Genomic DNA, 26,771 nt, shown 5'->3' on the forward strand with positions numbered 1-26,771 from the left:
TAGAACCAAGGAGGAAGTAGAAAAGAGGCGGGGTTAACAATACGCTTATTAAAGTGACAGTTCACCGAAGAGTGGAGCAGCAAAGCCCAAACACACATTAACCTGTTCTCCACCCAAATAAAGAAAAAAGGTGGAGTCATTTGTTTATATTTCACTAACGATATATATATTTCCTGTTGTATTTCATTTGACCTTTAATTCATGTCTAATGTCTTATCTATCTGCTGTGACGAAAAATAAAATCCCAAATTAGGATCAATAAAGTGTATCTAATCTAATACACCACGTTTTAGGTTATGTGAACTGGGCATACTCTAAACTAGAAATTGCATTGAAATTGGTATGTGTATTATTAATTATTTGCTGAAGAAACATACAGCTGTGGAAATATGCAGATTCAGTTTTTATAGTATGAGTTCACTGGATTTTAAGGCTGCAGTTTGTCTATATGGAAAATATGTATTACGTGTTAAAAACTCCCATCAAAACATTCCTGTTACAAAACATGATGACAGCCCCTTGAACTTTCATTTCACAGAAAGGTCACCAAAATTCAAACGCACTTGTCCCTAATGAAATGCATATCCGTGAAGGGCAACAGGCGTTTGTAAGGAAAATCCTCATCTTTTGTTTTATGGGGTCCTCCCTTTTCCTCCACATTGACGACAACCAGTTGTCAAATCAGGTTGTGAACTCATCGTCGGGATATTGTATGGGACCCTCAGGCGCTGAAGAGGTCAGCACCACCCGAGTTCATGTAAGAACATCTGCCAATAAAACCTCTTTCTAACGTCTGAAACAGCATCAGAATAAAATCAATTAAAGGTTGAAACCGACCGCTAGCGCTGACCTCCTCAAATCATCTCTGCTATCAGGTACGATATTTATTGTTAACTGTGTATTACTCATGTCAAGGGCACCAATACTTTAACTGCAATAAGTCTTCATAGAACAAATGTACAGCTTGAGAGAGGCAACTGTGAGTCATACACATCCAATGAATGAAGAAGCACCCCGGACTGATGAGGCCAATCAACACTCTCCGACTACTGTAGGGGTACGAGAGAAAAAGCACGTAAACCACCACGTTAAGAGGCCCCGGGGCCTCCTGTGAGAGGCTGGAGAGGACTTTTCCTATGATCTCGCACCTCAGACAGCAAACAACTGGAAGAAGATGAGCTAATGTTTTGTTTCCCCAGGCAGCGACACTATGCTGACTAGTCGGGGTCAGATCACATCTTATATTTTAAGATTACACAGAAATGCACACGTGTGCATGACATACAGCAAACTAAAGACCAGTGGAAGATGGATTTTGGGTTATCGAAAACATATCGGCCAAACTATGAAAACAAGCACATACCTTTTGTGATAAGAGATGGGATTAAGAAATAACATTTTTTATTATTTTAAGCTTGACGATTCATTCTTGACTTAGAAATGGCAGCAAAACGACTCTATTAAAGCAATTACATAAATATTATTTAATATGTTCCCTCTTACTTAATACTCTGCATATCCATCATTCTTTATGGGTTGAATGGGACTGGCATGAGGTCACAGACTGGAGTTAACAGTGTGACATCATTAATATGAGGTCATTCAGGAGGTAGGGGTCAGAGGTTATAGCAGAAATGCATATTATACATGTATGTGTGCAGTGTGGTTAAACGTACAGATGGGTGTGAAATGAAACATTAACTCTACTGGAGGAATGAACATCAAATCCTAAGAAATGTATTCCCTCATTTAGTGTCTTGATGATTTTGGTGGAGACACGTGAAGCTCTTTCTACTCTATATTTTGAGTGTAGACATTAGATATATTACTTTTAGTGTATCAGGCATGTGTTTTAAATGTACATTAAGGGAAGAAAAGTTAATGTCTGTTTATTTATGTAACATTTTAGCAACAAGGAAAGTGCTCACCACGAGACAACGTGCAAACGAAAGTAAAAAGCGAAATAGAAAGCCATCTCAAATAGAAGGAGATGGATATAAAGTATAAGAATAAAGGTTAGAGTGCAGTCAGCTTATGAAATTAAAGGAAAATAATGTATTTGATAAAAGGCACTGGCCAACAAGAGACTTGATTTAAAAATAAATAAATTCCCCAGGTTTATCGAGCATAAAAACTAAACGCTGCTTCTCCACGTTTACTCTGGACTCTGGGGACAGGAGTGAGACCTGCATTAGACACATCTTTAGTTACTGGACGTCGACCTGGCTGAAAAGCCATATGAAAGGTTGAATGGTGATGAATCATGTTTGATAATTCCATCCCATCCCTCTCTCTCTCCTCTCTCCCTGCCCTCCACCTCACCTCTCTCCTACCCTTCCCTCTCTTAGTCACCACATGGATGTGTCATTGTTTCTATCACTTTTTAGAAGTTCATGCCCACTGAAGCGCAGCGAGGTGATCTCCGGAGTGCCAAAACACCGCCAAGATCCTTACACCCCCCCCCCCCCTCCCCTCCCCTCTCCACACAGACCACCACCTCCTCATTCCCCAATGGATGGCACCGCTGACACCTTCCTCCGCCAGGCCTGTGGGCCGCATGACGGTCTGACCACACCTCCACGCCAGGCTCGTAAAGCCCCAGGATGTGTATAAATAAGGGAGCAGGAGGAGCAGAAGAACCAGAAGCTGATCAGACCAGATGAAAGATGGAGCTCGTCGGGGTTAACTGGGTTCTTGCCGCTGCAGGTTTCTTTCTGTGGACCAGCGTTGGGTCTGCTGCTCCCATGGTGTGCCACTATAACTCCAGAGGTGAGATCCCATGCTTTAAAATCTAATCTGAACAATTAAATGCATATTTGCAATGTTTCTGAGTTGTTTTGGTGCCGTTGCAGCACTGTGTGAGTTCCAGGGGAAGAACTACTCGCTGGGGGAAAGCTGGATGGATAACGCCTGCATGCAGTGCACCTGTCTGCACCCTGTGGGAGTCGGCTGCTGCGAGACGTGAGTACACACAAAACCTATGTGGTTAGAAGCAAATCGGTATCAACACGGATGTGTCTTCATCAAGAAATGTAGGTACAGTAGTGGACAGTTAGCAGGCACATTTGCTCACGTGTAGACAATTTTGAGATACTTTTTACTTGAGTATTTCCATTTAATGCAACTTTTACTTCTACTCCACAGCAATCTATTAGCAAATATTGTACTTTTTCCTCAACTAAATGTATCTGTTATCTAATAATACAAAATAAAATCAACTTATAATGAATCGTGTATTAATACATGTCAAGATACTTAATTGATCGCTTGTGGAAATGCACAAAATTCAGGCAGAACTTGAATTAATATAGCATAATACAGTTTAGAAATACTATGTACATTTTGACTTAAGTACCAGCTGAATGTTTGACCTGTAAGGGTTCCACAGAACAACGGTCATGCTGAAGAACTGTTATTATTGTTTGATTAATAGCATCTCTAAGGGCATAACAACGTTTGTGTGCATTTATTAAGGAACCCTTTTTAGTTTAGGAAGATTCACTTGATATTTGGCAACCTGTAAGTGCAAAATGAGTCAAATGAAAAGAAAAAAAGGAGAGTTCAAGGGAAAGTGTTTTTTGACGCCTTAAGAGTGATCGGAAAAGCTGCTGACTCCTCTCTTTTACCTCGATATCGGTCCAGGGTGCAGCGGCCGGTGGACTTCCCCGCGTGGTGTGAGCTGCGTGTGGAGCAGCTGACCTGCAGCGTGTCCCTGGTCCAGACAGCCGACCCCCGCCTGCCCTGCTCCCCCGGGGAGGGCATGAAGGACCCCGGCCACGGCTCCTTTGATCTGAAGCAGCAGCAGCTCGACTGGTAGAAGCCATCTCAGACACCGCTACCTGTTCAAGCTGTTTGCTGTGGAACCAGTACTCACTAGGGTTACATACCAGTAACCACTTTATTCACAAACTGTATCAATATAAGACGTAACAGCATTTGTTCTTTCTGGATTGTATTATAAATGAAGGAAATGTGAGTGAAATGTTTATCTGAAAATATGTTTTAGCACTGAGCATTAAATGTTAACAACTTGTTAAAAACGTAAGCATCTATATTTAGATCTTTATTTTCAGTATGTTTTTGCTTCTTCTATTAATCCAACAATGACTCATTGTAAATATAAGCAAATATAAGCGTACATTAATATATATAACTATTCCTGATGACCTGTTCTCTGCTGTAACTCATTTACCCTCTTAATAAAAATCTGTTTTTTATCAAAGAATGTTGAATTTTGTGAAGAAAAGAAAATGGCTTCCTCCCACTAATCTTTCAAAATTTAAATCACACTTAATTATTTTTTCTTGTAGTATTTACATTTCTATGCAGCCTTTGCACAAGCTGAAAGAAATACAGGAAAAACATTTGGATTAAGAAACAGCTTTTTCCTAATATGATAAAGAGCTAGTGTGCGATCAAGGGATCAAAAATAAAATAAATACAGAAAAACACCGCAACCACGAACACAGTTGCATGTCATTAGGTCCAAAAATAAAGAAGGTTAAGATGCACTGCAAAATGCATAAGAAACAAGGCAAAAAATAGGTTGCATAATATAAATATGGAATCCATCACTGACTCTGCATAAACAATGGAATCAACAAAAACATAATGCTCCTGAAATGTGCACCTGTGCTAACAGTGTCTCTCACACACACCCATTGATGCCTGAATGTCTCACGTTCAAAAAGTCACACACACAGCGGTCAAATGGTGATGCTGTTGGTCCCTGAAAAGTGGGACATGTAGGATGCCAAGGCTGGGTTGGTGGGGAAGACTTTGATAGGCAGATCCCAGCTGAAGGTGTCCACGTCCACGTGCTCCGCCCCTGCCCATACGGTGACCTCTGATTGGTTCTGCAGAACTGTGGGCGGCTCCATAGGCTCCCGGGCGGTGACGAATTCAAAGTGAAGGCGCCACCTCAACATCACTGTAGAAGCAGAGATACATTTGATTGTTAAGTTAACAGTATGATTATTTCCATTTTTCAAACAGTTAATCGTTAAAATCTCCACTTTATTCATTTTTTCCCTTCGAGTCATTTCCAGTAACATTTAGTCTAATGATGGCTCATGAGACATTATATTAATAAAATGTCTAACACCCAAATCTTCTCCATGTCAAGACTTTTGAGACACTAATCTACAGTAGAAGTCAATGTAGTAGAGACCGCCCCATTGGTGCCATTTTTGATTGCTAGAACACAGTGTATTATATTATTATTATTATTATTATTATTATTATAAGTATGGTAAAAAGATCTGAAATACGGTGTCTGAAATATCACTAGATGTCATATTTGACATGTTTCAGCCGACAGATGACTGACCTATGTCGGTGCTGAAGCCCGGCGTGACGTTGAGCGGGATGGGCAGAGAGAAGTGGCTGGAGGCGGTGTGCAGGCACGACTCCATGTGGCGCCCGTGTCCTGTCACACTGAGGATCTGTCCGGGGTGCCGCTGGTGCTGCTGCTGAATCTCCTCCTCACTCTGAATGCTCACCGAATACTGGAATACATACACGCAGGGTAATATAAGGTAACATTTTACAACAAAATGAACCACAGTGTGCTTGAACGAGAAGAGAGAACACACCTGTAGGCAGGGAATATCTCCCTCTGAGAAGTTAAATGTGCCAACGATGTCCTCGCCGAGTCTGTAAACCATCTTGAAGATGCAGAACTTTGCCACTTTCCCACGCATATTGGTGATATTAAACATGTCTGGACAAATCAAAAGGAATAAAGTCAAACTAGGACATTCAAATAAAGAAGTGTGATAAACATAAGAAGTAGAGAACACAAGGCAAGGCAAGGTAAGGCAAGGCAAACAAATACATGGATGAAAGTGCAGTTTAAGATATGAATAGTTCAATGAAAAGCAGCGACAAAAAGAAAAGTCTTCAGCCTGGATTTAAAAGTAGTAAGAGTTGCAGCGGACCTGCAGGTTTCTGGGAGTTTGTTCCAGATATTTGGAGCATAATAACTGTACGCTGCTTCTCCATGTTTAGTTCTGACTCTGGGGACAGAAAGCTGACCAGTCCCTGAAGACCTGAGAGATCTGGATGGTTCATAATTTAGCAGGAGGTCAGAAATGTATTTTGGGCCTAAACCATTCAGTGCTTTATAAACCAGCAGCAGTATTTTGAAATCTATTCTTTGACACACAGGAAGCCAGTGTAAAGACTTCAGAGCAGGAGTGATGTGATCCACTTTCTTAGTTCACAAGTCATATTTAGAGATTGAGAGCAATTACTAAAACACTATTACTATTTACATCTTTATTATTACTATATTTTTTTACTTTTATCATCCAGGACACATGTAATAGGTAAACATGTCAAATCTAGCTTGGAGTTAGCCGCTTTGCTGGTAAACAAAGGTACATCTTTTACATCTCGCTGTCATCAATTTAACAATTGAGCTAGAGAGGTAACACCATTTTGTTAATTGCTCTAAACTTACATTTTTACTTGGGAATGATAGATAACATAAAATGTACATAATCTGAAAATGTTCAATTTAAAAAGACAAAAATAAGAACGGATTAAAAAAGAATAATGCTTTGTATTAAAAAGGCAACTGGTGTGAGACATAGGGCTTCAAAATACAGCAAAGAAAAGCGAGATGACGATGAGACTCACGGGGGCAGCGTCTCGATGTGGATATCATCAGCATGTCCAGAGCTCTCTCTAAAGGTCGAGCATCCCTGCGGCTCGCTTCCTCTTCCTCCAGGAAAGGGTTGGAGGGGCAGACTTCCTCGTCCTGGGGAAATGGAGGCTCTGGCATGCCTACAGTTCAGACAGGATCATGTTAGCTATCAAGTTCTTGTTGTAATCGTTTTTATCATTCTAATTCTTCTAAATAAAGTTTGTTTAAGCACAGTAATCACTTCTCATGAGCTTTTAAAGTTTAAGTCACGCCACTTTATCAGCACTGGAAGCATTGCTGTGCAAAATGCTTGCAACTAAACTTAAGGTAGGCGAAAGTGTATCTGACCTTGTAGAACCAGCACTCTGAAGGGAACTCGGAGCAGTTTGATGGGCGAGTTGACTCTCTGGCAGCCGATGGTCAGTTTGTACACGTACTTCACCGCCTGACCACGGTAACTAGGAGGACCATCTATGGGTACGATCTCACTGTATGAATCTGTGGAAGAGTGAGCACTCATGTCAGACTGATAGACAGAAACAAAATGGTGTATTTATAAAGGTTGCACGACCATTTGGGGAAAATTAGATATGAAGCATCCAAAAACTTTATACTGTAAAACTAGTGATTTGTATGGATGTAAATTTTTTTCACAATGTACATACAGGTTTTGCTCTCCCCGGGGTCCAGGCGCAGGTCACAGAATAATATTTTAGGTGGTGTGTCCAGCACACATTGACCCCGCTCTCCTGTAGAAGAAAAAAAAGAGTATAGATTGGATTCAAGGCATATTACAATAAAACAATAAGGCTAACCAAAAGTGCTATAATATCCAGAACCTTTCTTCATAACAGATCATTCATGTACACTCATTACTGCTTTTCTCCTCTCCCAAACTAACCTCTGCTTGGAATAAGCACTGTGTTGCTCTCAGCCTGGACATCGTGTTTGTTGCCCTGGGTCGGCAGAGCCACTCTGCTCTCACTGGCATGAAACTGGCAGTGGATCTGAGCACTGGCCCATGCCAGCATCTCACTGAGACACAGGCAGAAAACACAAAGTTAAAAAAGGGTATTTACAGAGTGATTAGTTACACGATTGATTTAACTGGTCCCAGTCCTTATCGTGTTACAAGACTCACACAAAAAAGGCATTTCGAAGGATCACATATACATAGCTTAACTCTTATCAGGCTCCATGGGCACTGCATGTTGCATACATAAACTAAATCAATGCTTTCAGGGTTCAGGAACACCTTAATATTTGAACACAGCAATGGGCAAAAGACAGGTTTTTAAACGATCATACCTATTATGAGTAAATACATTAGAGTTTTATAACCCTACCTGCTGGCAGAGGTGGACAGGTGGGACATCGGGTTGGTGAATGTTATGAGACACTCCATGAGCTCCCCGGCGAGAAACACAGGGCCTCGGGCCATGGAGGCCACCACCTCGATCATCTGTAACGTTAGACGCCAAAAACACTACATTACTACATAACATCAGTAATGTGGCGATCATAACGCACTGAGATCAAGCATGCTTTGTTTTTCTGGAAAGATAACACTACAGGTTTGCACATACCGCTACATGCTAAACAGAAGCTGAATAGTTTGGACTGCTTGCTAGCTAAAAGCTACTATTTTAGGTTCAATATAAACATACATACCTTGGCCTCAAACGTTACTGTTAGACGCCAAAAACACTACATTACATAACATCACTAATGTGGCGATCATAATGCACTGAGATCAAGCATGCTTTGTTATTCTGGAAAGATAACACTACAGGTTTGCACATACCGCTACATGCTAAACAGAAGCTGAATAGTTTGGACTGCTTGCTAGCTAAAAGCTACTATTTTAGGGTCAATATAAACATACATACCTTGGCCTCAAACGTTACTGTTGCGAGGCAAAACGCTGTCTTGTAGATCGGAGCACCTAAATGTACTTTCGAGAAAGCAAATATACCCTCCTTCCCAAAGTACTAGACATGGCGTATGAGGTTAGCTAGCATTTCAGCTACAGTAAACAACACATCCGCCTACGTACGACCAAGCACTGACCAAGGGATACACAATTAATATATAAATATCACAACTATAGAAGAAAAAAACATTCTCTTTAAGAATATGTTTTGTCCGTCATCATTGTTTTACCTCGATATTAATCGAACTTTTTTTTACAAAAATAAAACGACAGTGTAGAGTTACAGTAAAAGTCTTTGGTCGACCATTTAGAAGCCGTTCCGTGGCACAGCTAGCGAGAGGTGGACTGTTGCTATGGTAACTTGTAGGGAGGCGTAAGCTCAATATTTAAAAGAAACATTTAATTATGTGCGCTAACACTTCACATTCTTCAGGAATCCTTTCAATACGGTCTTTATACTTTTATATGTATTCACATGGAGCAATGGCTGTCAATTGTAGGCGAAATGTATAAGTGTTAACTAATACATGTCCCCCTTTCTACTGAGAATGGTACAGTCTCAGCAGCGGCTTTGCCGGTTTCCTGCACTGTGTATCCCTGCGGTTCACTTATCAGGCTTCCTTTACTACTAGGTGGTTTACTGATTTTGACTTTATCAAGCTCAAGCATCAATTATCAACCTTCAAAATATGTAATCTAAAAAGGGTTTTCTAGCTAAGCTGACGTTTAAATCGGCCAATCTTGTAAAAGCAAGGGGAGTGCGTATGCAACCTGATCGAAATTGTCACCTGAAAGACAGAGCTGAGGCCATATACTTGTTATTTTACAGCGACAAATGTAAATCATTTGCATATTGAGCAGATTGAGCACCGCGCTAGCAGCAGAAGCTACAGTCCTGCAGACAGAGGTTGGTTTGGAGCTGCTGTGGAGTGACGTCTTTCTGGTATTAAAACAAATAACTTACTCTTCTCTACTGCTGTCAATGGTCAGCTTTTTGCTAATAGCTAATAAAGTTTGCCACTGTAACCAGCGGTTGGGTAGCTAACGTTACATGATTCATATTAAATAATGTTGTCAGTTTGCGCCTTTGCACGATATCGGCCCTCTTGTATTTCTACCAGATGGATGGGATCACTCCTTTTAACCATTTGAATTGATCTTCTTTGATGTCATTGTAGGTGTCCCGGCTTTTGTTGAACTGTCATTACGAAAAACATCCGGACTACATGCAAAGGAGGCCAAGGGGTCTGCTACCTCTGAAAACAGGAATCCAGAGACTAGCCCCTGAGGATATGGACATACTGAGCTATAGAGGCTAAATTCTCCTGTGGATATTGAGAGTATTATAATGGCACTGGGACATTACACAAGAGGGAGCAATTATTTAAATGCAGGTATTCAGAGCTCGTTGGATGAGAACCAGTTTACCCCACATGAATAACTTCTTGATCATCTACTTGCAGACTTCCCATGCTACTTCCAGTGAAAGCATACACTGACTTTTGATCAAAGTGGTGAGATCTTCCTGATTTCCTACTCCCATTCATACATTCTTTAAGCTCCCCTCACCTGTATCCTGCTAAAATGACTACTTCAGAGTGGGGTGAGAAATCCTCAGCGGACCTTATGAGTCGGTATGTCTCCAAGGAAATGGGATATGGAGTTCCCAAGGAGGGTTGGCGTATCTGTCTGGCACATGAGTTCAAGGAGAAGAGGAAGCCCTTTCAAGCAAAGGATGTCTCGCTGTCCAACGTCTTGGAGCACGTTGGGCTTGGGATCAGGTGAGACATTCATGGGTTAAATGAGATGGGAGTTACTTATTTATCTGTGCAAGTTTTAAAATCAGCACCACCTCGTCTACAGCACCACACCCATTTTCCTGTGGTACATGAACTGGTCCGACTACAAATATTTGTCATTGAAAATTCATTAAATCAACACTATGCCTCAGAGCACACCGAGGTTAGTTCCTTTATTGACACAGGGTGTTTTCAGTTTACACCTCCATCTTATGTAATGACAACCTTTCTATACCATGTAACCCATGAGACTGCTTTGACAGAGGAGTACCTGGGGAGGCATTGGCATACAGTGTCATATTTCTCAAGCCACCACAGAGAGCAGGTAATCCTGCCTGAAGTGGTTAAGGCTGGCACAAGTTATCAAATATAATTTTCTATCAACTTAAATATGATATAACTAATAACTGTCTACCTTAGAGCAGTGTCAATGACATACATTTCAGCATTTATCACAGTAAGAAGCACCAACACAGTAGTATACCCATTTTTTCTTATGCATTTTAAACTGATAACGCATGAATGCTGTGTGTATTAGCTTTTGTCTCACCCAGATAGGTGTAGCAACTGATTAACAGAGTAAACGGCTCTTTTGCAACACAGTCTACCATTTAGCTTTGTCTATCAGTGCGGATGATAAGATAGTGCTTTGTGTTTCTCGCAAAAACAGCAAACAAGACACAAAGTTTTCTCTGTAAATGTTCAGTTTAATCAAAAGTATGTGCTTACATTCCATCCTGAGGTAATGGGCATGTATTTGGCCCTAGATCCAGGTCAACTGTTAGTTCAAGGTTCAGGACATTTACTCTTCCAAGTCTTACAAGATTGGGATTTTCCAATTTCTCCACTCATGCACCCATGATGCTTGAAAAGTTCTCAGAGATATAGAGCATACAACTCTGAATTGTCGCCCTAAAGCTATAAAAAACATCCAGTACAGATTTCAACATCTGTTGATCTGATCCTGTTTGTTTTCCTGACAAAGACTTGCTGCTGCTTTAGTGGATTGTCGGCACACAGCCAGCAACATTTGTCTTATCATTTCAATCGTGAGAGCCTATCTCTGTGACCGTCAATGTCTGCCTGGCATCAGGCCTCGGCTGATTTATACTGATTTAGACTCCCTGTGGATGATTGCCATAAAGATATGTACTTTGACTGAGTAACTTTAAGCTTTTCTATGCATCCAAATCACTGCTATATACTGCTTCTACATTTGTTCACATTGTCTTAACATGTGACACCTGCAGTGCAATGTAGATGTTTTTAACTCAGCGTTAAACCACTAACTTGCTTCATATTTCAGAAATCCTTTGGAATGTTGTGGTTATATTGCACATAATGCATGTGCAAACTGAGAAACAAAACTCAATCTTTTTCAACTCTCACTTAAAGTGGACCTATCATGCTATATTTGAAACATATATTGTAGGGCCATACCTATATAAAACATGTCTGTGAAGTTTTTTTTTCAAAATACCAAACAGATCATGCATTTTAGCCATGCCTCATTTCGCTCTATTTGCTCTTTTTTAGCCCTGTTTTTGCAAGGGCTGATTCTGTGAGAAGTCTTCTTCGCTGCTTTTGTGGCAGACTACAGCGCCACCTACAGGCCTGGCATATGTACTACAGCGTCTCCAGCGCTTTCAAACGGCAATGGCTGTCTCCTCCTGATAGGTGGAGAGTTGCCCATATAGGCGGAGCTCCTCGTCACTGACGTCAGAGATATTTCAAATCTAGATCAGTCTGTATCGGATCCGTTGCAGCCCCTTTTTAAGAGATTTGGGTATGGAGGAAAATAGAGAGGGTTGTGTTTTCTGACACTTGGTGAGTTCCCTGGAACACCGGGGACACATATTCATGTATAAAAGACATACAAAAGTGCATTTTGCATGATATGTCCCCTTTAAGGTTAGTTTTAGAGATAGTTAGTTATTGTACACACTAATGGGGTAGTTATTATTGTGTAGTAGGAGGTTCTACCTGGGTTAATAGGAAACCCATTTTTAAGAAGCCTTTACTGTTGGACCAATGTATAGAAATACTGTACATTTTCTGAGCTATTTGCACAGTATACTGAACCAAGAAGAAAAAAGCTCATACAGCTCTTATAATACACATTCAAGGAGAAAGTAACAATGGGATTGTATATCTTTTAGTAAGGGAACTTTGCCCTTTTGCTGCAAGCTCTTGCCAGCTGTGGGTAGGTTTGGTCTTTGGTGGAGAACATGGCAGCTTGAGCACACACACAGGTTAGATTCAGTTTTGCATAATTTGCCTTTATTCAGAGCTTATCAGGGTGAGGGTCTAACTGTTGGAATTTCAGCTGAGCTGCAGAACAACACCTTCCTGACTATAATGCAACCTGCCATGGCTTTGAATTACTCACTTTAACCAAACCTATTCATCTCACTGTTGTTTCTCTGGACTGAGCTTTTCTGTTCGTGTGCAATACATTCAGGCCCTGCTCCGGCATTCACAGTAATTTGGCATGGGATCGATGTTCATGGCTACAAGCAGAAAGCCCTCTGTGGCTCAAATGTTATTCGGTATTTTCGTATGTAAACAAGAATGCTGAGCACTAAGCTTCTCAGAGTTGTGACTTCTTATCATCAATATAAGTTTACATGGTGGACTAAAGGGTTAGCCCATTGACTGAAAAACTATTTTACTATTCTGATTCTTTGATCAATTCATCGTTCAAGTCATTTTTAAAGCAAAACAATGCTGTTCCAGTCAATTATGGTGATATCCTGCTTTTATCTGTCGAACATCATATTAAAGTGGATCTTTCTTGGTTTTGGAGTGACCAAGTGAGAACATTAGTAAGTGCTTTCTCACTGGTGTCGTTCACCGCCTTGTCAGCTTTCTGCAGAAACATTAGGATCATTATTGGCAGTGGGAACGTAAACATGTTTATCACATCTTGTGTTTTTCTCATTTAGCTAAAGCCCTCTGGAGACATTTTGAAGAAGCACTCAAGGGCTAGGAAAAAAGCGTGAGCCAAATGATGCAGAATAAATGTAATTAGGGGCTTTTATTACATTGCAGCCGGTTCTCTGCAGAACTCATGGCCTTTCTACTAAAACAAAAGTATGACCTCAACCCAGCATCTGCTAGCTTTCTACTGATAAGGCATATGAATTGAGACTTCCCCACTTCACACATCAAAGCATAAACAGATAAAGGCTCGCTATGACTGTGATCTCCCTCGGACTCTTGTAGTTGTCCGTAACCTGCTGTAACCTAGCCTAATTAATATTTTACACCCTGCTCTGATGGCGAGTGCTGCACCTAGACTCGCATTCATGCACACCTCACACTGCTGACCTCTCTCAGATAAAGTAGTCCTCCCCTCTTCCTTTATGCAGCTTCACAATGCCCTCGTTTCTCTCTGCCTGTGCGTGTGTGCAAGTTGTCCACCTTTGGTTCCGGTGCTCGCAAACGTCTGAAGCTGCCTTTTTAAACAAGCGAGAAAAAAAAAGCTTGCAGAAAAAGCATGTTAACCAATTACACTGTATGGATAATTATAAATGCATTTTAATATCATGAGCATGTTTATTCAAAGTAACACATGCAGTTAGGGCGCATTCAGTGCTGTGCTGTGTTGTAACTGTACTGTATACTCTGTGTGTTCATCCAGGTATCTGAAGTGGTGGTACAAGAAAACCCAGGTGGAAAAGAAAGCTCCGTTCATTGATATGTTTCGTGCCCAACCCTTGCGACAAATATATGGTGAGATCAGGATCTTACAGTGTGCCGAGCTTGTGATATTACATCCTCTTTAATATTTCACCAAAACATACAGTACTATAACTCTTGAATTTTACCAGTTAAGCTCCTAAAAGTAATAATGAAATGACTGAATCCAGTTGATACTCTAATTTGCAGGTGCTCCACTTGGTGGTATCGGAGGAGGAACCATCACGAGAGGTTGGAGGGGGGAGTTCTGCAGATGGCAACTTAACCCCGGGATGTACCACTATAAAACTGTCACAGCAAACCAGGTAAATAGAAGTAGGCAGAGACTATGGTTAAAGCCTTTCATGAATTAAAATGACTTATTTAAGGAATATTTTCCTGGCATTATATATTTTTCCCTATACAATAGCTCATTGGCTTATTTTTCAGTCACCTCAACTCCGACTGCCTGTTACGTGAAGGTGTCCTAGGTCTATATATTTATATATATATATATATAAGATGTTATTATTTCCAAATTAACAACATGTTTATGTATCTGCTACAATCCATATTTGTTGGTGTTCATTCTTTAACCTGTGATTCAGTAAGGAATGTGAGTCAACCATTCTCTTAATTCATAAGAACAGTCTCCTTTAAGTACCGACAAAATGCTAACGAGAAAACAAATCCCTAAAGCACTTTTTTATTTTAAAACATTCCGCTGAAGTTAATCTACATAAATGTATTTACTTTGTACATTTGTGGTGTTGTTTTCTATTCGCCAAAGGAAAGAGCTAAATGTAGACCGCAAAATACCATATATTTCAAATACGACCACAGTGGAGTTAAATGCTAGGAGACAGATAGCTGATTCTCTTCTGACAGCAGCCTCAGTAAACTAACTGCAATGCATGGTGGGTGTGTTTTGGGAAAAGGGTGTGACTCATTCTGTCCCTGGAAAGACTGGCTCTCTTGGTTTTAATTACATTGCACACCACCCTAATGTAGAACCATTAACTGGATGCAGATTCAGGCTCAAGACATGCCTCTTGGGGGTTGTCAGAGGGCATTCTGGGATATGTAGGAAGATTCAGAATCAGAAAACCTTTATTAGTCCCACAGAGAGGGGAAATGTACATTGTTAAAGAAGGCTCAGGCAGTACACTAAACAGTAAATTGCACATACAGAACTTGTTGGTTATAAATGTCTAATATCCTAAACCACAGATTAAATTCTCCACTTGCCCACATCCTTTTCTCTTTCTTAGTTTACAGTTTGTTTACGCCGTGGAGGGCAAACGGTTTACCAGCAGGTGCTCTCTGTAGAGCGTCCTCCCACTCTGCAGGGCTGGAACTGGGGCTACTGTGGAGAGTACGCCTTCTATCACGCCTTGTACCCCCGCGCCTGGACCGTTTACCACCTGCCGGGACAGAACGTCACCTTAACCTGCAGGCAGATTTCCCCAGTCATCCCCCACGACTACCAGGTAACTGAGACATCCCTGGACCTCATACATTATAATAGACTTATGATAATATTGTTGCATCAATCTAATTATGACACGCATCATGTCTAACCCCTGATCACCTGAACAATGAGAAGGTATTTGTTGAAAAGCCTCAAGCTTGTCAATATAAATGTGAGAACCCCGAGACTATGATTGATGTTTCACCTACTTTCACCAACTCAAACAAAAAAGTGAGTCAAACATAAGTCATTTGGTTGCTTCATCTCCAAAACGCCTCAAATCATTTCAGCAACTGATGTCTCAACACTTTTGAATATATAGCAGAAACTCTAGGTTGTGGTGAAATAGCATGTGACCTCAGTTTTTCATTGCCATAGCTACACAGTAGCTAATGACAATAAAGCCTTGAATCTTGAAATGCACATTTTAGACGGTGCCTGTCGACATGCTGGTTTCCCAAAAGTTATTTCCCAATGTGTATCTCCTTTATCCCAGGACTCTAGTCTCCCAGTGGCAGTATTCGTGTGGGACATAGAGAACAAGAATGACTACGCTTTGGATGTTTCCATCATGTTCACCATGGTCAACGGGTCGGGACACAAGGAAGATAAGAGCGGGGGACACTGGAATGAACCATTCCACCTGGAGAAGGAGGGGGAGGCGGTGTCTGGGGTACTGCTACATCACTGCCTTGCTGTGAACCCTTACACTCTGTGCATCGCAGCCCGAGAACAGGTTTGATCACCAAGTTTATGCATTTTAAGGTTTTTGTAGTAGTTTGAACTGTACAGCTGCACAAGACATTCCCAGGGAATAAACGGGATTGGCAACAATATTCTCTATTATCTGGAAGTGGATTTATAATAATGAACTAGATGTAAAATGCGTGGTGTTAGTGAGCATTAGGTTTTAGATTCACCCTGTGTGTTTTGTTCCCATTTGAACAGCCTGACAGGGAGGTCAGTCACCAGACAGCGTTCAGTCCAAAGGGAACCTGCAGCGGCCTGTGGAGTGACCTCATCACTGATGGACGGCTGGACTCTCCCACAGGTCGGCGCTTAAAAACTCACTGTGGAGAGATGAGACCGATTCATGACGGAACAGATGTCTACATTTGTCATTTCCTCAATATGAAACAGTAACAGAAAAAATAGATGGAAAGAAGAAGAAGAAGGAAAGAAACTGATACACAGTAAAACACCAACAATTCCATCTAGTGCATCACGGAGCACTTAGTTTTGTAACTAGATTTTACCATTAAGTTTCAGAAACTGGTGTACAAACCGCAGTATAGAAAGTGAATACACTATAGATCAGGTATACATAAGACAGTTTATTACAGACACAATACAGAATAGAGTGAATAAACATTAGTAGGTAAATAAAGACAAAGGCAGCAAGAGCTGAACCACCAGTAAGATGTCTAACAACCCGCACAGCGTGATAGAGATACCATATGCTAACCTCTCTTGTTATCCTCCCCTCCCTCTCTAACCCTCACCCCTGCAGGATCCAGCCCGCCCACGCCTAAAGGAGAGAAGGTGGCAGCAGCGTTGGCTGTGAGCTGCTCGGTGCCGGCTCAGGGCCATAACAGCCTGGAGTTCTGTCTGGCCTGGGACATGCCCAATATCATGTTCGGCTCTAGGGAGAGGAAGCACACCAGGTACGTCAAACACACAGGAAACACACAGGTAACACAGGTAGAAACACACAGGTAGAAACACACAGGTAGTAACACACAGGAAACACACGGGTAACTCACAGAGAACACACAGAAAACACACAGGAAACACACAGAGAACACACAGAGAACACACAGGGAACACACAGGTAGTAACACACAGAGAACACACAGGAAACACACAGGAAACACACAGAGAACACACAGAGAACACACAGGGAACACACAGGTAGCACACAGGGAACACACAGAGAACACACAGGGAACACACAGGTAGCACACAGGGAACACACAGGTATCACACAGGGAACACACAGGTAGCACACAGGGAACACACAGGTAGCACACAGAGAACACACAGGTAACACACAGGGAACACACAGGTAGAAACACAGGAAACATACAGGTAACACACAGAGAACACACAGGTAGCACACAGTGAACACACAGAGAACACACAGGTAACACACAGGTAACACACAGGTAGAAACACAGGAAACATACAGGTAACACACAGAGAACACACAGGTAGCACACAGAGAACCCACAGAGAACCCACAGAGAACACACAGAGAACCCACAGAGAACACACAGGTAACACACAGAGAACACACAGAGAACACACAGGAAACACACAGAGAACACACAGAGAACACACAGAGAACACACAGGTAGAAACACACAGAGAACACACAGAGAACACACAGAGAACACACAGGTAGAAACACAGGAAACATACAGGTAACACACAGAGAACACACAGGGAACACACAGGGAACACACAGGAAACATACAGGAAACATACAGGTAACACACAGGTAACACACAGAGAACACACAGAGAACACACATAGAACACACAGGGAACACACAGGGAACACACAGGGAACACACAGGTAGCACACAGAGAACACACAGGTAGCACACAGAGAACACACAGGTAGCACACAGAGAACACACAGGTAACACACAGGGAACACACAGGTAACACACAGGGAACACACAGAGAACACACAGGAAACACACAGGAAACACACAGAGAACACACAGGTAGAAACACAGGAAACACACAGAGAACACACAGGAAACACACAGGTAACACACAGAGAACACACAGGTAACACACAGAGAACACACAGAGAACACACAGGTAGAAACACAGGAAACACACAGAGAACACACAGAGAACACACAGAGAACACACAGGTAGAAACATACAGGTAACACACAGAGAACACACAGGTAGCACACAGGTAGCACACAGAGAACACACAGGGAACACACAGGGAACACACAGGTAGCACACAGAGAACACACAGAGAACACACATGGAACACACAGAGAACACACAGAGAACACACAGGTAGCACACAGAGAACACACAGGTAGCACACAGAGAACACACAGGTAACACACAGGGAACACACAGGTAACACACAGGGAACACACAGGTAGAAACACAGGAAACATACAGGTAACACACAGAGAACACACAGGTAGCACACAGAGAACACACAGGTAACACACAGGTAACACACAGGTAGAAACACAGGAAACATACAGGTAACACACAGAGAACACACAGGGAACACACAGGGAACACACAGGAAACATACAGGTAACACACAGAGAACACACAGGTAACACACAGAGAACACACAGGTAGAAACACAGGAAACACACAGAGAACACACAGAGAACACACAGAGAACACACAGGTAGAAACACAGGAAACATACAGGTAACACACAGAGAACACACAGGTAGCACACAGAGAACACACAGGGAACACACAGGGAACACACAGGGAACACACAGGTAGCACACAGAGAACACACAGAGAACACACATGGAACACACAGGTAACACACAGAGAACACACAGGTAGCACACAGAGAACACACAGGTAACACACAGGGAACACACAGGTAACACACAGGGAACACACAGGTAGAAACACAGGAAACATACAGGTAACACACAGAGAACACACAGGTAGCACACAGAGAACACACAGAGAACACACAGGTAACACACAGGTAACACACAGGTAACACACAGGTAGAAACACAGGAAACATACAGGTAACACACAGAGAACACACAGGTAGCACACAGAGAACCCACAGAGAACACACAGGTAACACACAGAGAACACACAGAGAACACACAGAGAACACACAGATAGAAACACAGGAAACACACAGAGAACCCACAGAGAACACACAGGTAGCACACAGAGAACACACAGGTAACACACAGGGAACACACAGGTAACACACAGGGAACACACAGGTAGAAACACAGGAAACATACAGGTAACACACAGAGAACACACAGGTAGCACACAGAGAACACACAGAGAACACACAGGTAACACACAGGTAACACACAGGTAGAAACACAGGAAACATACAGGTAACACACAGAGAACACACAGGTAGCACACAGAGAACCCACAGAGAACACACAGGTAACACACAGAGAACACACAGAGAACACACAGGTAGAAACACAGGAAACACACAGAGAACCCACAGAGAACACACAGGTAACACACAGAGAACACACAGAGAACACACAGGTAGAAACACAGGTAACACACAGAGAACACACAGAGAACACACAGGTAGAAACACAGGAAACATACAGGTAGCACACAGAGAACACACAGGTAACACACAGGTAACACACAGGTAGTAACACACAGAGAACACAGGTAGTAACACACAGGTAGTAACACACAGGTAACACACAGAGAACACACAGGTAGTAACACAGGTAACACACAGGTAGTAACACACAGAGAACACACAGGTAGTAACACACAGGTAGTAACACACAGGTAACACACAGAGAACACACAGGGAACACACAGGTAGCACACAGAGAACACACAGGGAACACACAGGGAACACATAGGGAACACACAGGTAGCACACAGAGAACACACAGAGAACACACATGGAACACACAGGTAACACACAGAGAACACACAGGTAGCACACAGAGAACACACAGGTAGCACACAGAGAACACACAGAGAACACACATGGAACACACAGGTAACACACAGAGAACACACAGGTAGCACACAGAGAACACACAGGTAGCACACAGGTAACACACAGGTAACACACAGGGAACACACAGGTAACACACAGGGAACACACAGGTAGAAACACAGGAAACATACAGGTAACACACAGAGAACACACAGGTAGCACACAGAGAACACACAGAGAACACACAGGTAACACACAGGTAACACACAGATAGAAACACAGGAAACATACAGGTAACACACAGAGAACACACAGGTAGCACACAGAGAACCCACAGAGAACACACAGGTAACACACAGAGAACACACAGAGAACACACAGGTAGAAACACAGGAAACACACAGAGAACCCACAGAGAACACACAGGTAACACACAGAGAACACACAGAGAACACACAGGTAGAAACACAGGAAACACACAGAGAACCCACAGAGAACACACAGGTAACACACAGAGAACCCACAGAGAACACACAGGTAACACACAGGTAACACACAGAGAACACACAGAGAACACACAGGTAACACACAGAGAACACACAGAGAACACACAGGTAGAAACACAGGAAACATACAGGTAGCACACAGAGAACACACAGGTAACACACAGAGAACACACAGGTAGTAACACAGGTAACACACAGGTAGTAACACACAGAGAACACAGGTAGTAACACACAGGTAGTAACACACAGGTAACACACAGAGAACACACAGGTAGTAACACAGATAACACACAGGTAGTAACACACAGAGAACACACAGGTAGTAACACACAGGTAGTAACACACAGGTAACACACAGAGAACACACAGGTAGCACACAGGTAGCACACAGGTAATTCACAGGTAGTAACACACAGAAAACACACAGAGAACACACAGGTAACACATGTGCATTGTGTTGCTTTGCAGGAATGTGAACAAGCCAGAGTTAAACACAGTTACAGATATCGTTCTTCCTGTTTCTATTACTTTTGAAGAAGACCAGTCTAAGGTTGTCTTGTTACAACAAATGCTATTAGCTGTTCCCTTTTCTATCCAGGACTCTGATGCACTTTATCTTATCACATATTACGTCCTAAAAAGCTACGCCATGAATAATTAATAGCGGAATAAAACACAATCCGCTTCCCTAATTGCAATGGCTGTATGCTTTCAATGCCGTGTCCTTTTTGAAGCCTCATTGTGTTTTCTGCTGTTGTTTTTCTGATGAAGCTAACATCAACTTTCTGTTCCCAGGAGATACACTCGTTACTTTGGGACCAAAGGGGATGCTTCCCCCTCATTAGGTCACTACGCACTAACACACTACAAACAGTGGGAGAAGAGCATTGACGAGTGGCAAAGACCCATTCTCCAGGACAGGTAGTTGACAGTTCAAACATTGATTATAAATTATGAAGACGTAAATAACAATAGCTTTCCATCCATGAAAGCTTAGAAGTGTTTATCACCTTGGCTTGTGTTGCAGCTCCCTCCCCTCCTGGTATAAGTCGGCCCTATTTAACGAGCTGTACTTTGTGGTGGATGGAGGGACGGTGTGGACGGAGCTACCGGAGGACGCTGATGTCAGTGGGGGGGTGCGCAGCGAGGACGGGGGGCTGCCAGCTCAGCCCGCCGTCGTTAAGGAGTTCGGACGTTTCGCCTACCTAGAAGGTAAGTGACACTTGGTCGACAGAAAAGTAATCTGAAACTTGGCAATCCAAGTTACTTCTCATGCAACACATTTTAGCTTCTTTTACGGGAGGAGTGTCTGCTTTCCCCTACTTTATGATGGTAAACTGAATATTTTGGGGATTTGGGTAATTGTTTGAAATTTACAAAACGTTGGAAGAAATCATCTTGAACTCTAGGAAATGATAAAGGGTATCTTCATTGAAGAGACTTTTTGGAGATAAACAATTATTTGATTTATTTCAAAAAATGATTAATCAATATGAACAGATAGTTGGTACTTTATGTTATGTTAGAAATTATTAACTTTGAGCACTTTCTAGCACTTTATTGATTGTAGTTCCTAATTAACACATTTTAAATATCAGATAAGGTGAACACACCCAAAACTGTGTTGGTATGTTTTGATTGTTTGTTCCCTTATGCTGTGTTTTGGGGCAGCTACAACAATTTTTTTAACTATGAGATATTTGTCGAGTAAAAAGAAAGATCTGTCTTAATTAAATATGAAACGCACATAACTAAGCTATTGTTTTTTTCCCAGGTCAGGAGTACAGAATGTACAACACATACGACGTGCACTTCTACGCCTCGTTTGCACTTATCATGCTGTGGCCTAAACTTGCCTTGAGTTTGCAATATGATATTGGTGAGTGAAGTGCTTTCATCTTAGCGTTTGTATCAACTATCTCATCATGTGTGTTTTGATAAAGAGCAATGCCAGGGCAAAGTTGAACAACTTTGATATCTTCTCAGCCGGCAGTGTGGTTCAGCAGGACCCCATGGAGAGGCTGCATCTGATGAGCGGGCGCTACTCTCCTGTCAAGGCCAAAAACGTGGTACCTCACGACATAGGAGACCCAGGTATGAAGAGTGAAACTAGAAAGTGAAAAACTAGGGTACACTAAATGAAATACATTAAGAAGAATTACATTCCAGTGGTGGCTGCGTAGGATTGTTTCCCAATGGTGTGATTCAAACATTTCTTAACTGTCTTCAAGTCTTTTTTACTGGATTGTCTCATTGCACAACATGATGACTCTTTCCCTAGATGATGAGCCGTGGCAGAGGGTAAATGCTTACCTCATCCATGACACTGCAGACTGGAAGGACCTGAACCTGAAGTTTGTGCTGCAGGTCTACAGGGACTTTCATCTCACTCAGGACCATCAGTACCTGAAGGACATGTGGCCCGTCTGCCAGGTACGAGGGATCTATGGGGTCTTAACGGTGCTGCATTTGAGAGTTGAAGCCCATCTGTAGTCATAACATAATTATCCTGGATTTGAAGTTGCTTGTTCCACTTAAGCTTTGTTATTGTGGTTGGTCTTGTAGGCGGTGATGGAGTCAGAGATGAAGTTCGACTTGGATGGTGACGGCCTTATAGAGAATTCTGGATATGCCGACCAGACTTATGACGGCTGGACGGTTACGGGACCAAGGTGAGAGGATGAAAAAACATATTAGCTCTGAAAAAAAACATGATACATAGATGGGTACTTTATTGATCCCCAAATTAGGAAATTATTTTATTAGATATCAGGTTACAAAAATGTGCAGAAATCGTTGCCCTTATTGTGAGTACACATGACCTACTTGTGTTGTCTTATACCCCATAGATTTCAAATACTATGATATACTACAAGAATAATTGTAGCAATCTAGCTCAGTAATACTACCCACTACTGAAACTTTATATCAATAGAAAAATGAATTCTATTAAATTAGAAACCTTGAAGCAATTCAAAGTTAACATACAAAAACCCTCTATTTAATTAAATCAATTCCTTAACAGGTCGTTCAATTCATTGAGCACTCCTCAAACAAATAAAGTACTGTATGATCATTTCATTTAAAGCTTTCGGTCTGCATTAGATGGCAAGGAAATGTAAAAAGCATGACTTGTGTGTAGCTGCAGGGCTTTCGCTAAATGTGATTAGATTAGAGGTAAGAGTAAAGATGAAGGGCTTTCCTTGTACATTTACAATTATATCTATTTTTATAATTAGATCTTGCAAGCTGGGAAATCAACTTAGGAAACGTTAGGGTTTTTATACATTGACAAGATCAATTGAAGAAAAATATGATGTCATTTGCAAATGTTTTGTAATTAAAATATGACAATCAGAGCTTATTACCCCTTATTTTACAGGTTACATTTAACTAAAATTCTTATATTTTTGTTTTTTTGCAGTGCGTACTGTGGTGGGCTGTGGTTAGCGTCCCTGTGTGTTATGTGTAAAATGGCCAAACTGGTGGAAAATGAGGAGGCATACAAACGCTACAGAGACATCTTGGACCGGGGCAGCGCTGCTTATGACAAACTGCTGTGGAACGGTAAATGATCTCTACTAGTCCAGTGATTGTGCAAAACATCGCAACAAAATGTCCCCTTTGGTATTACTGCTTGCAACCGTCTCAAGCTCTGCTCTTATAAAGAACTTGACATTGCGCTCCCTATGGCGATAGACTTCCGGGACATAGTTGTGATACAAAAACATGTTCCCGATACTCAGAAACACTTACCAATACTGTCTGGTATACTGCTTTTTGTTTATTTCCCATTTTCCTCTCATGTTTAGGCAAGTACTACAACTATGACAGCAGTGGGAGGGACCTTTCTAATAGCGTCATGTCTGACCAGTGTGCTGGCCATTGGTTCCTGAAAGCGTCTGGACTGGGAGAGGGAGAATACCAGGCAAGTTACAAAAAAACAAGCCCTTATGAAGAAGTGCGACAAGAAAGATTCCCTATGCCAACCTACAGATTAGACAAACATCAATAAAGTGATGTTTTTCATTAGGACATACTTCAAATCTTTGTAGTCTCAGCATCACTTCCCCTCTCTCTCTAGGCTTTTCCCAAAGAAAAAATTCAGACCGCACTGAAATCTGTCTTTGACTTGAATGTAATGAGCTTCGCTGGAGGCCAGATGGGGGCAGTTAACGGCATGCGCCCCGAGGGAGTGCCTGACCGCTCCAGTGTCCAGTCGGATGAAGTCTGGATTGGAGTCGTGTATGGACTAGCAGCCACTATGATACATGAGGTAAGTGTGTATGTGTTTTAGTCTATACACCTTACATTAAAGGGGTAAAACAATTTGGTATATGTTAGTTTTTTTTCCAATGCCTCAACTAAGAAATGTATTTATTGAAAGCCTGCATTCAAAGTTTTCTATGGTTCAAGGTCTCGTTATATTTTAAACTTAATGGAGGCAAGTATCTTAGGAGAAGCACTTCAGCCAGGGAGTAGAGAGTAAATGATTGGACACATTATAACAATCCTCTGAAACACTGCCTCATGCCTCTCTGGCTGTCTGTTTTTCAGGGGATGCAGGAGGAGGGTATGCGCACGGCGGAGGGCTGCTACCGAACCGTGTGGGAGCGGCTGGGCATGGCCTTCCAGACTCCTGAAGCGTACTGCGAGAAGGGAATCTACCGCTCTCTGGCATACATGAGGCCTTTGAGTGTGTGGGCCATGCAGCTGGCCCTCAACACTTCACAGAAGGATCAGACCACAACAGCTCAAACTGAAGCTACAGATGGAGAGCACGGACAGGATTCGGGAGAAACTCAGAGCTAGGACCTGATTATTAAAACTGGTGTGACTAGGAAGGTCTTCTGAAAATAACATCAAAACTCTCCTGCAGTCATCACCCTCATCTGCACCGCTGCCCTGTCTAGTCACAGACTTTTAACTTAATTCTCTACTGTTTTTTCCTTCAAATGTTTGAGACTCAAGGTCAGCACTCTGATGGTTTACGCTTGAAAAACTCAGTAGCTACTGTAGATCATGATATTGTTAGGTCGGAATCTGAAGAGACTGCAAATGGTTCCTAATTTTCTTTTGTTGTCATGATGTGTAGGGTGATATTCAGGCCATGTCAAAATCATAGCCAGTGTGTATTTCTAATTCAAATGTGACCCTTTGTTTCTGTAACATATTGTCTACTTTCCCACCTTTACATTCATTTGCAAGCACTACACTTAACAGTTTTTCAATAATATTGTTGAACACTTGGAACAAGTTAATATGCGTAATATTTTAGGACAGTTTTTTCTTTTTATACTAGCCTCAAACAGTCACTATTGTCTTTGACAGTCGGGTTCACAAGAGGGCCTGTGAGTGAATCAAACAAGATTTGAAATATTGGTCAATAAAAACGGTCGATTAGAAGATTTCCTCTAAAATTGGAATTCTGTTCTTGGTAATGTAATGTGTTTTTTGTTTAATAACATTTGGTGCCTTGTTGCATGTTGGCCACATCTACAGTATATTAATGTAGTGGCAACATTTACTATATTTTATAAAATCCAATACTCATGACAATCATGCTGAATAAATGACTGAATAATAAACCGGAGGTTAATTGTGTTATTTAAATGTATATTGATAAAGTTGTTAGTAAATACAAAAAAACTCTGTGTGCAACACTTTACATTCACAACTTGTAAGATGTAGACATTTCATAGAACTCTTGGTCCAAGTAGCTAAATTATTAGCCATTCATATCCATTTCATTCATTGGTTGGACTGGATGATGTAAGTTTGATGTGTAATGTTGGCTGGTAATATATCAGAAGTGAAAACATCTGTGTGGAAAAAGGAACGGGTATATCCATCTTTTTCACATAAATGCAGAGTTCACAAAATTAGAACAACTTTACAACTATACAAACTATATGATAACACTTTTAAATGTCACCAGCCCAACACTATAGTATCCAAATGACCATAATATTTTATCAAGATCTCTCTTAATCAAATTTAACGATAACTGATGTTGGCAGGAAAAACAAATTGGCAGAGCCGATATT

General features: G+C 41.6%; 3 protein-coding genes across 10 annotated transcripts; 2 read left to right on the top strand and 1 right to left on the bottom strand.

The window, feature by feature from the left end:
- Positions 1 to 71: 71 nt before the first annotated feature.
- Positions 72 to 4,724, top strand: msmp1 (microseminoprotein, prostate associated 1). 6 transcript variants are annotated; one of them, XM_079670956.1, is made up of 5 exons: positions 72 to 130; positions 674 to 875; positions 2,349 to 2,769; positions 2,853 to 2,961; positions 3,643 to 4,724. In XM_079670956.1, the coding sequence occupies exons 3-5, from the start codon at positions 2,667 to 2,669 to the stop codon at positions 3,815 to 3,817; spliced, it is 387 nt and encodes a 128-aa protein (XP_079527082.1). In that variant the 5' UTR covers positions 72 to 130; positions 674 to 875; positions 2,349 to 2,666; the 3' UTR covers positions 3,818 to 4,724. The 6 variants fall into 6 exon arrangements, with proteins under 6 accessions (XP_079527082.1, XP_079527084.1, XP_079527086.1 ...); XM_079670958.1 differs by having other exon boundaries at positions 2,388 to 2,769; XM_079670960.1 differs by having other exon boundaries at positions 108 to 130; positions 674 to 757; positions 2,388 to 2,769.
- Positions 4,271 to 8,914, bottom strand: rgp1 (GP1 homolog, RAB6A GEF complex partner 1). Of its 2 annotated transcripts, none has more exons than XM_079670954.1 (9): positions 8,539 to 8,914; positions 7,996 to 8,111; positions 7,551 to 7,684; positions 7,315 to 7,398; positions 6,998 to 7,147; positions 6,643 to 6,789; positions 5,595 to 5,722; positions 5,330 to 5,507; positions 4,271 to 4,930 (listed from the first exon to the last, which is right to left on the bottom strand). In XM_079670954.1, the coding sequence occupies exons 2-9, from the start codon at positions 8,109 to 8,111 to the stop codon at positions 4,707 to 4,709; spliced, it is 1,161 nt and encodes a 386-aa protein (XP_079527080.1). In that variant the 5' UTR covers positions 8,539 to 8,914; the 3' UTR covers positions 4,271 to 4,706. The 2 variants fall into 2 exon arrangements, with proteins under 2 accessions (XP_079527080.1, XP_079527081.1); XM_079670955.1 differs by lacking the exon at positions 8,539 to 8,914 and adding an exon at positions 8,321 to 8,357.
- Positions 8,915 to 9,101: 187 nt separating this feature from the next.
- gba2 (glucosidase, beta (bile acid) 2) lies at positions 9,102 to 26,312 on the top strand. 2 transcript variants are annotated; one of them, XM_079670952.1, is made up of 18 exons: positions 9,102 to 9,525; positions 9,761 to 10,363; positions 14,025 to 14,116; positions 14,273 to 14,388; positions 15,334 to 15,552; positions 16,030 to 16,269; positions 16,482 to 16,584; positions 17,044 to 17,197; positions 21,520 to 21,645; positions 21,752 to 21,936; positions 22,499 to 22,603; positions 22,711 to 22,818; positions 23,006 to 23,157; positions 23,290 to 23,396; positions 24,149 to 24,291; positions 24,537 to 24,652; positions 24,809 to 25,000; positions 25,282 to 26,312. In XM_079670952.1, the coding sequence occupies exons 2-18, from the start codon at positions 10,167 to 10,169 to the stop codon at positions 25,534 to 25,536; spliced, it is 2,610 nt and encodes an 869-aa protein (XP_079527078.1). In that variant the 5' UTR covers positions 9,102 to 9,525; positions 9,761 to 10,166; the 3' UTR covers positions 25,537 to 26,312. The 2 variants fall into 2 exon arrangements, with proteins under 2 accessions (XP_079527078.1, XP_079527079.1); XM_079670953.1 differs by having other exon boundaries at positions 9,102 to 9,489.
- Positions 26,313 to 26,771: the final 459 nt, after the last annotated feature.

Source organism: Notothenia rossii, assembly GCF_949606895.1.
Source record: "Notothenia rossii genome assembly, chromosome: 3".
Taxonomy (NCBI): domain Eukaryota; kingdom Metazoa; phylum Chordata; class Actinopteri; order Perciformes; family Nototheniidae; genus Notothenia; species Notothenia rossii.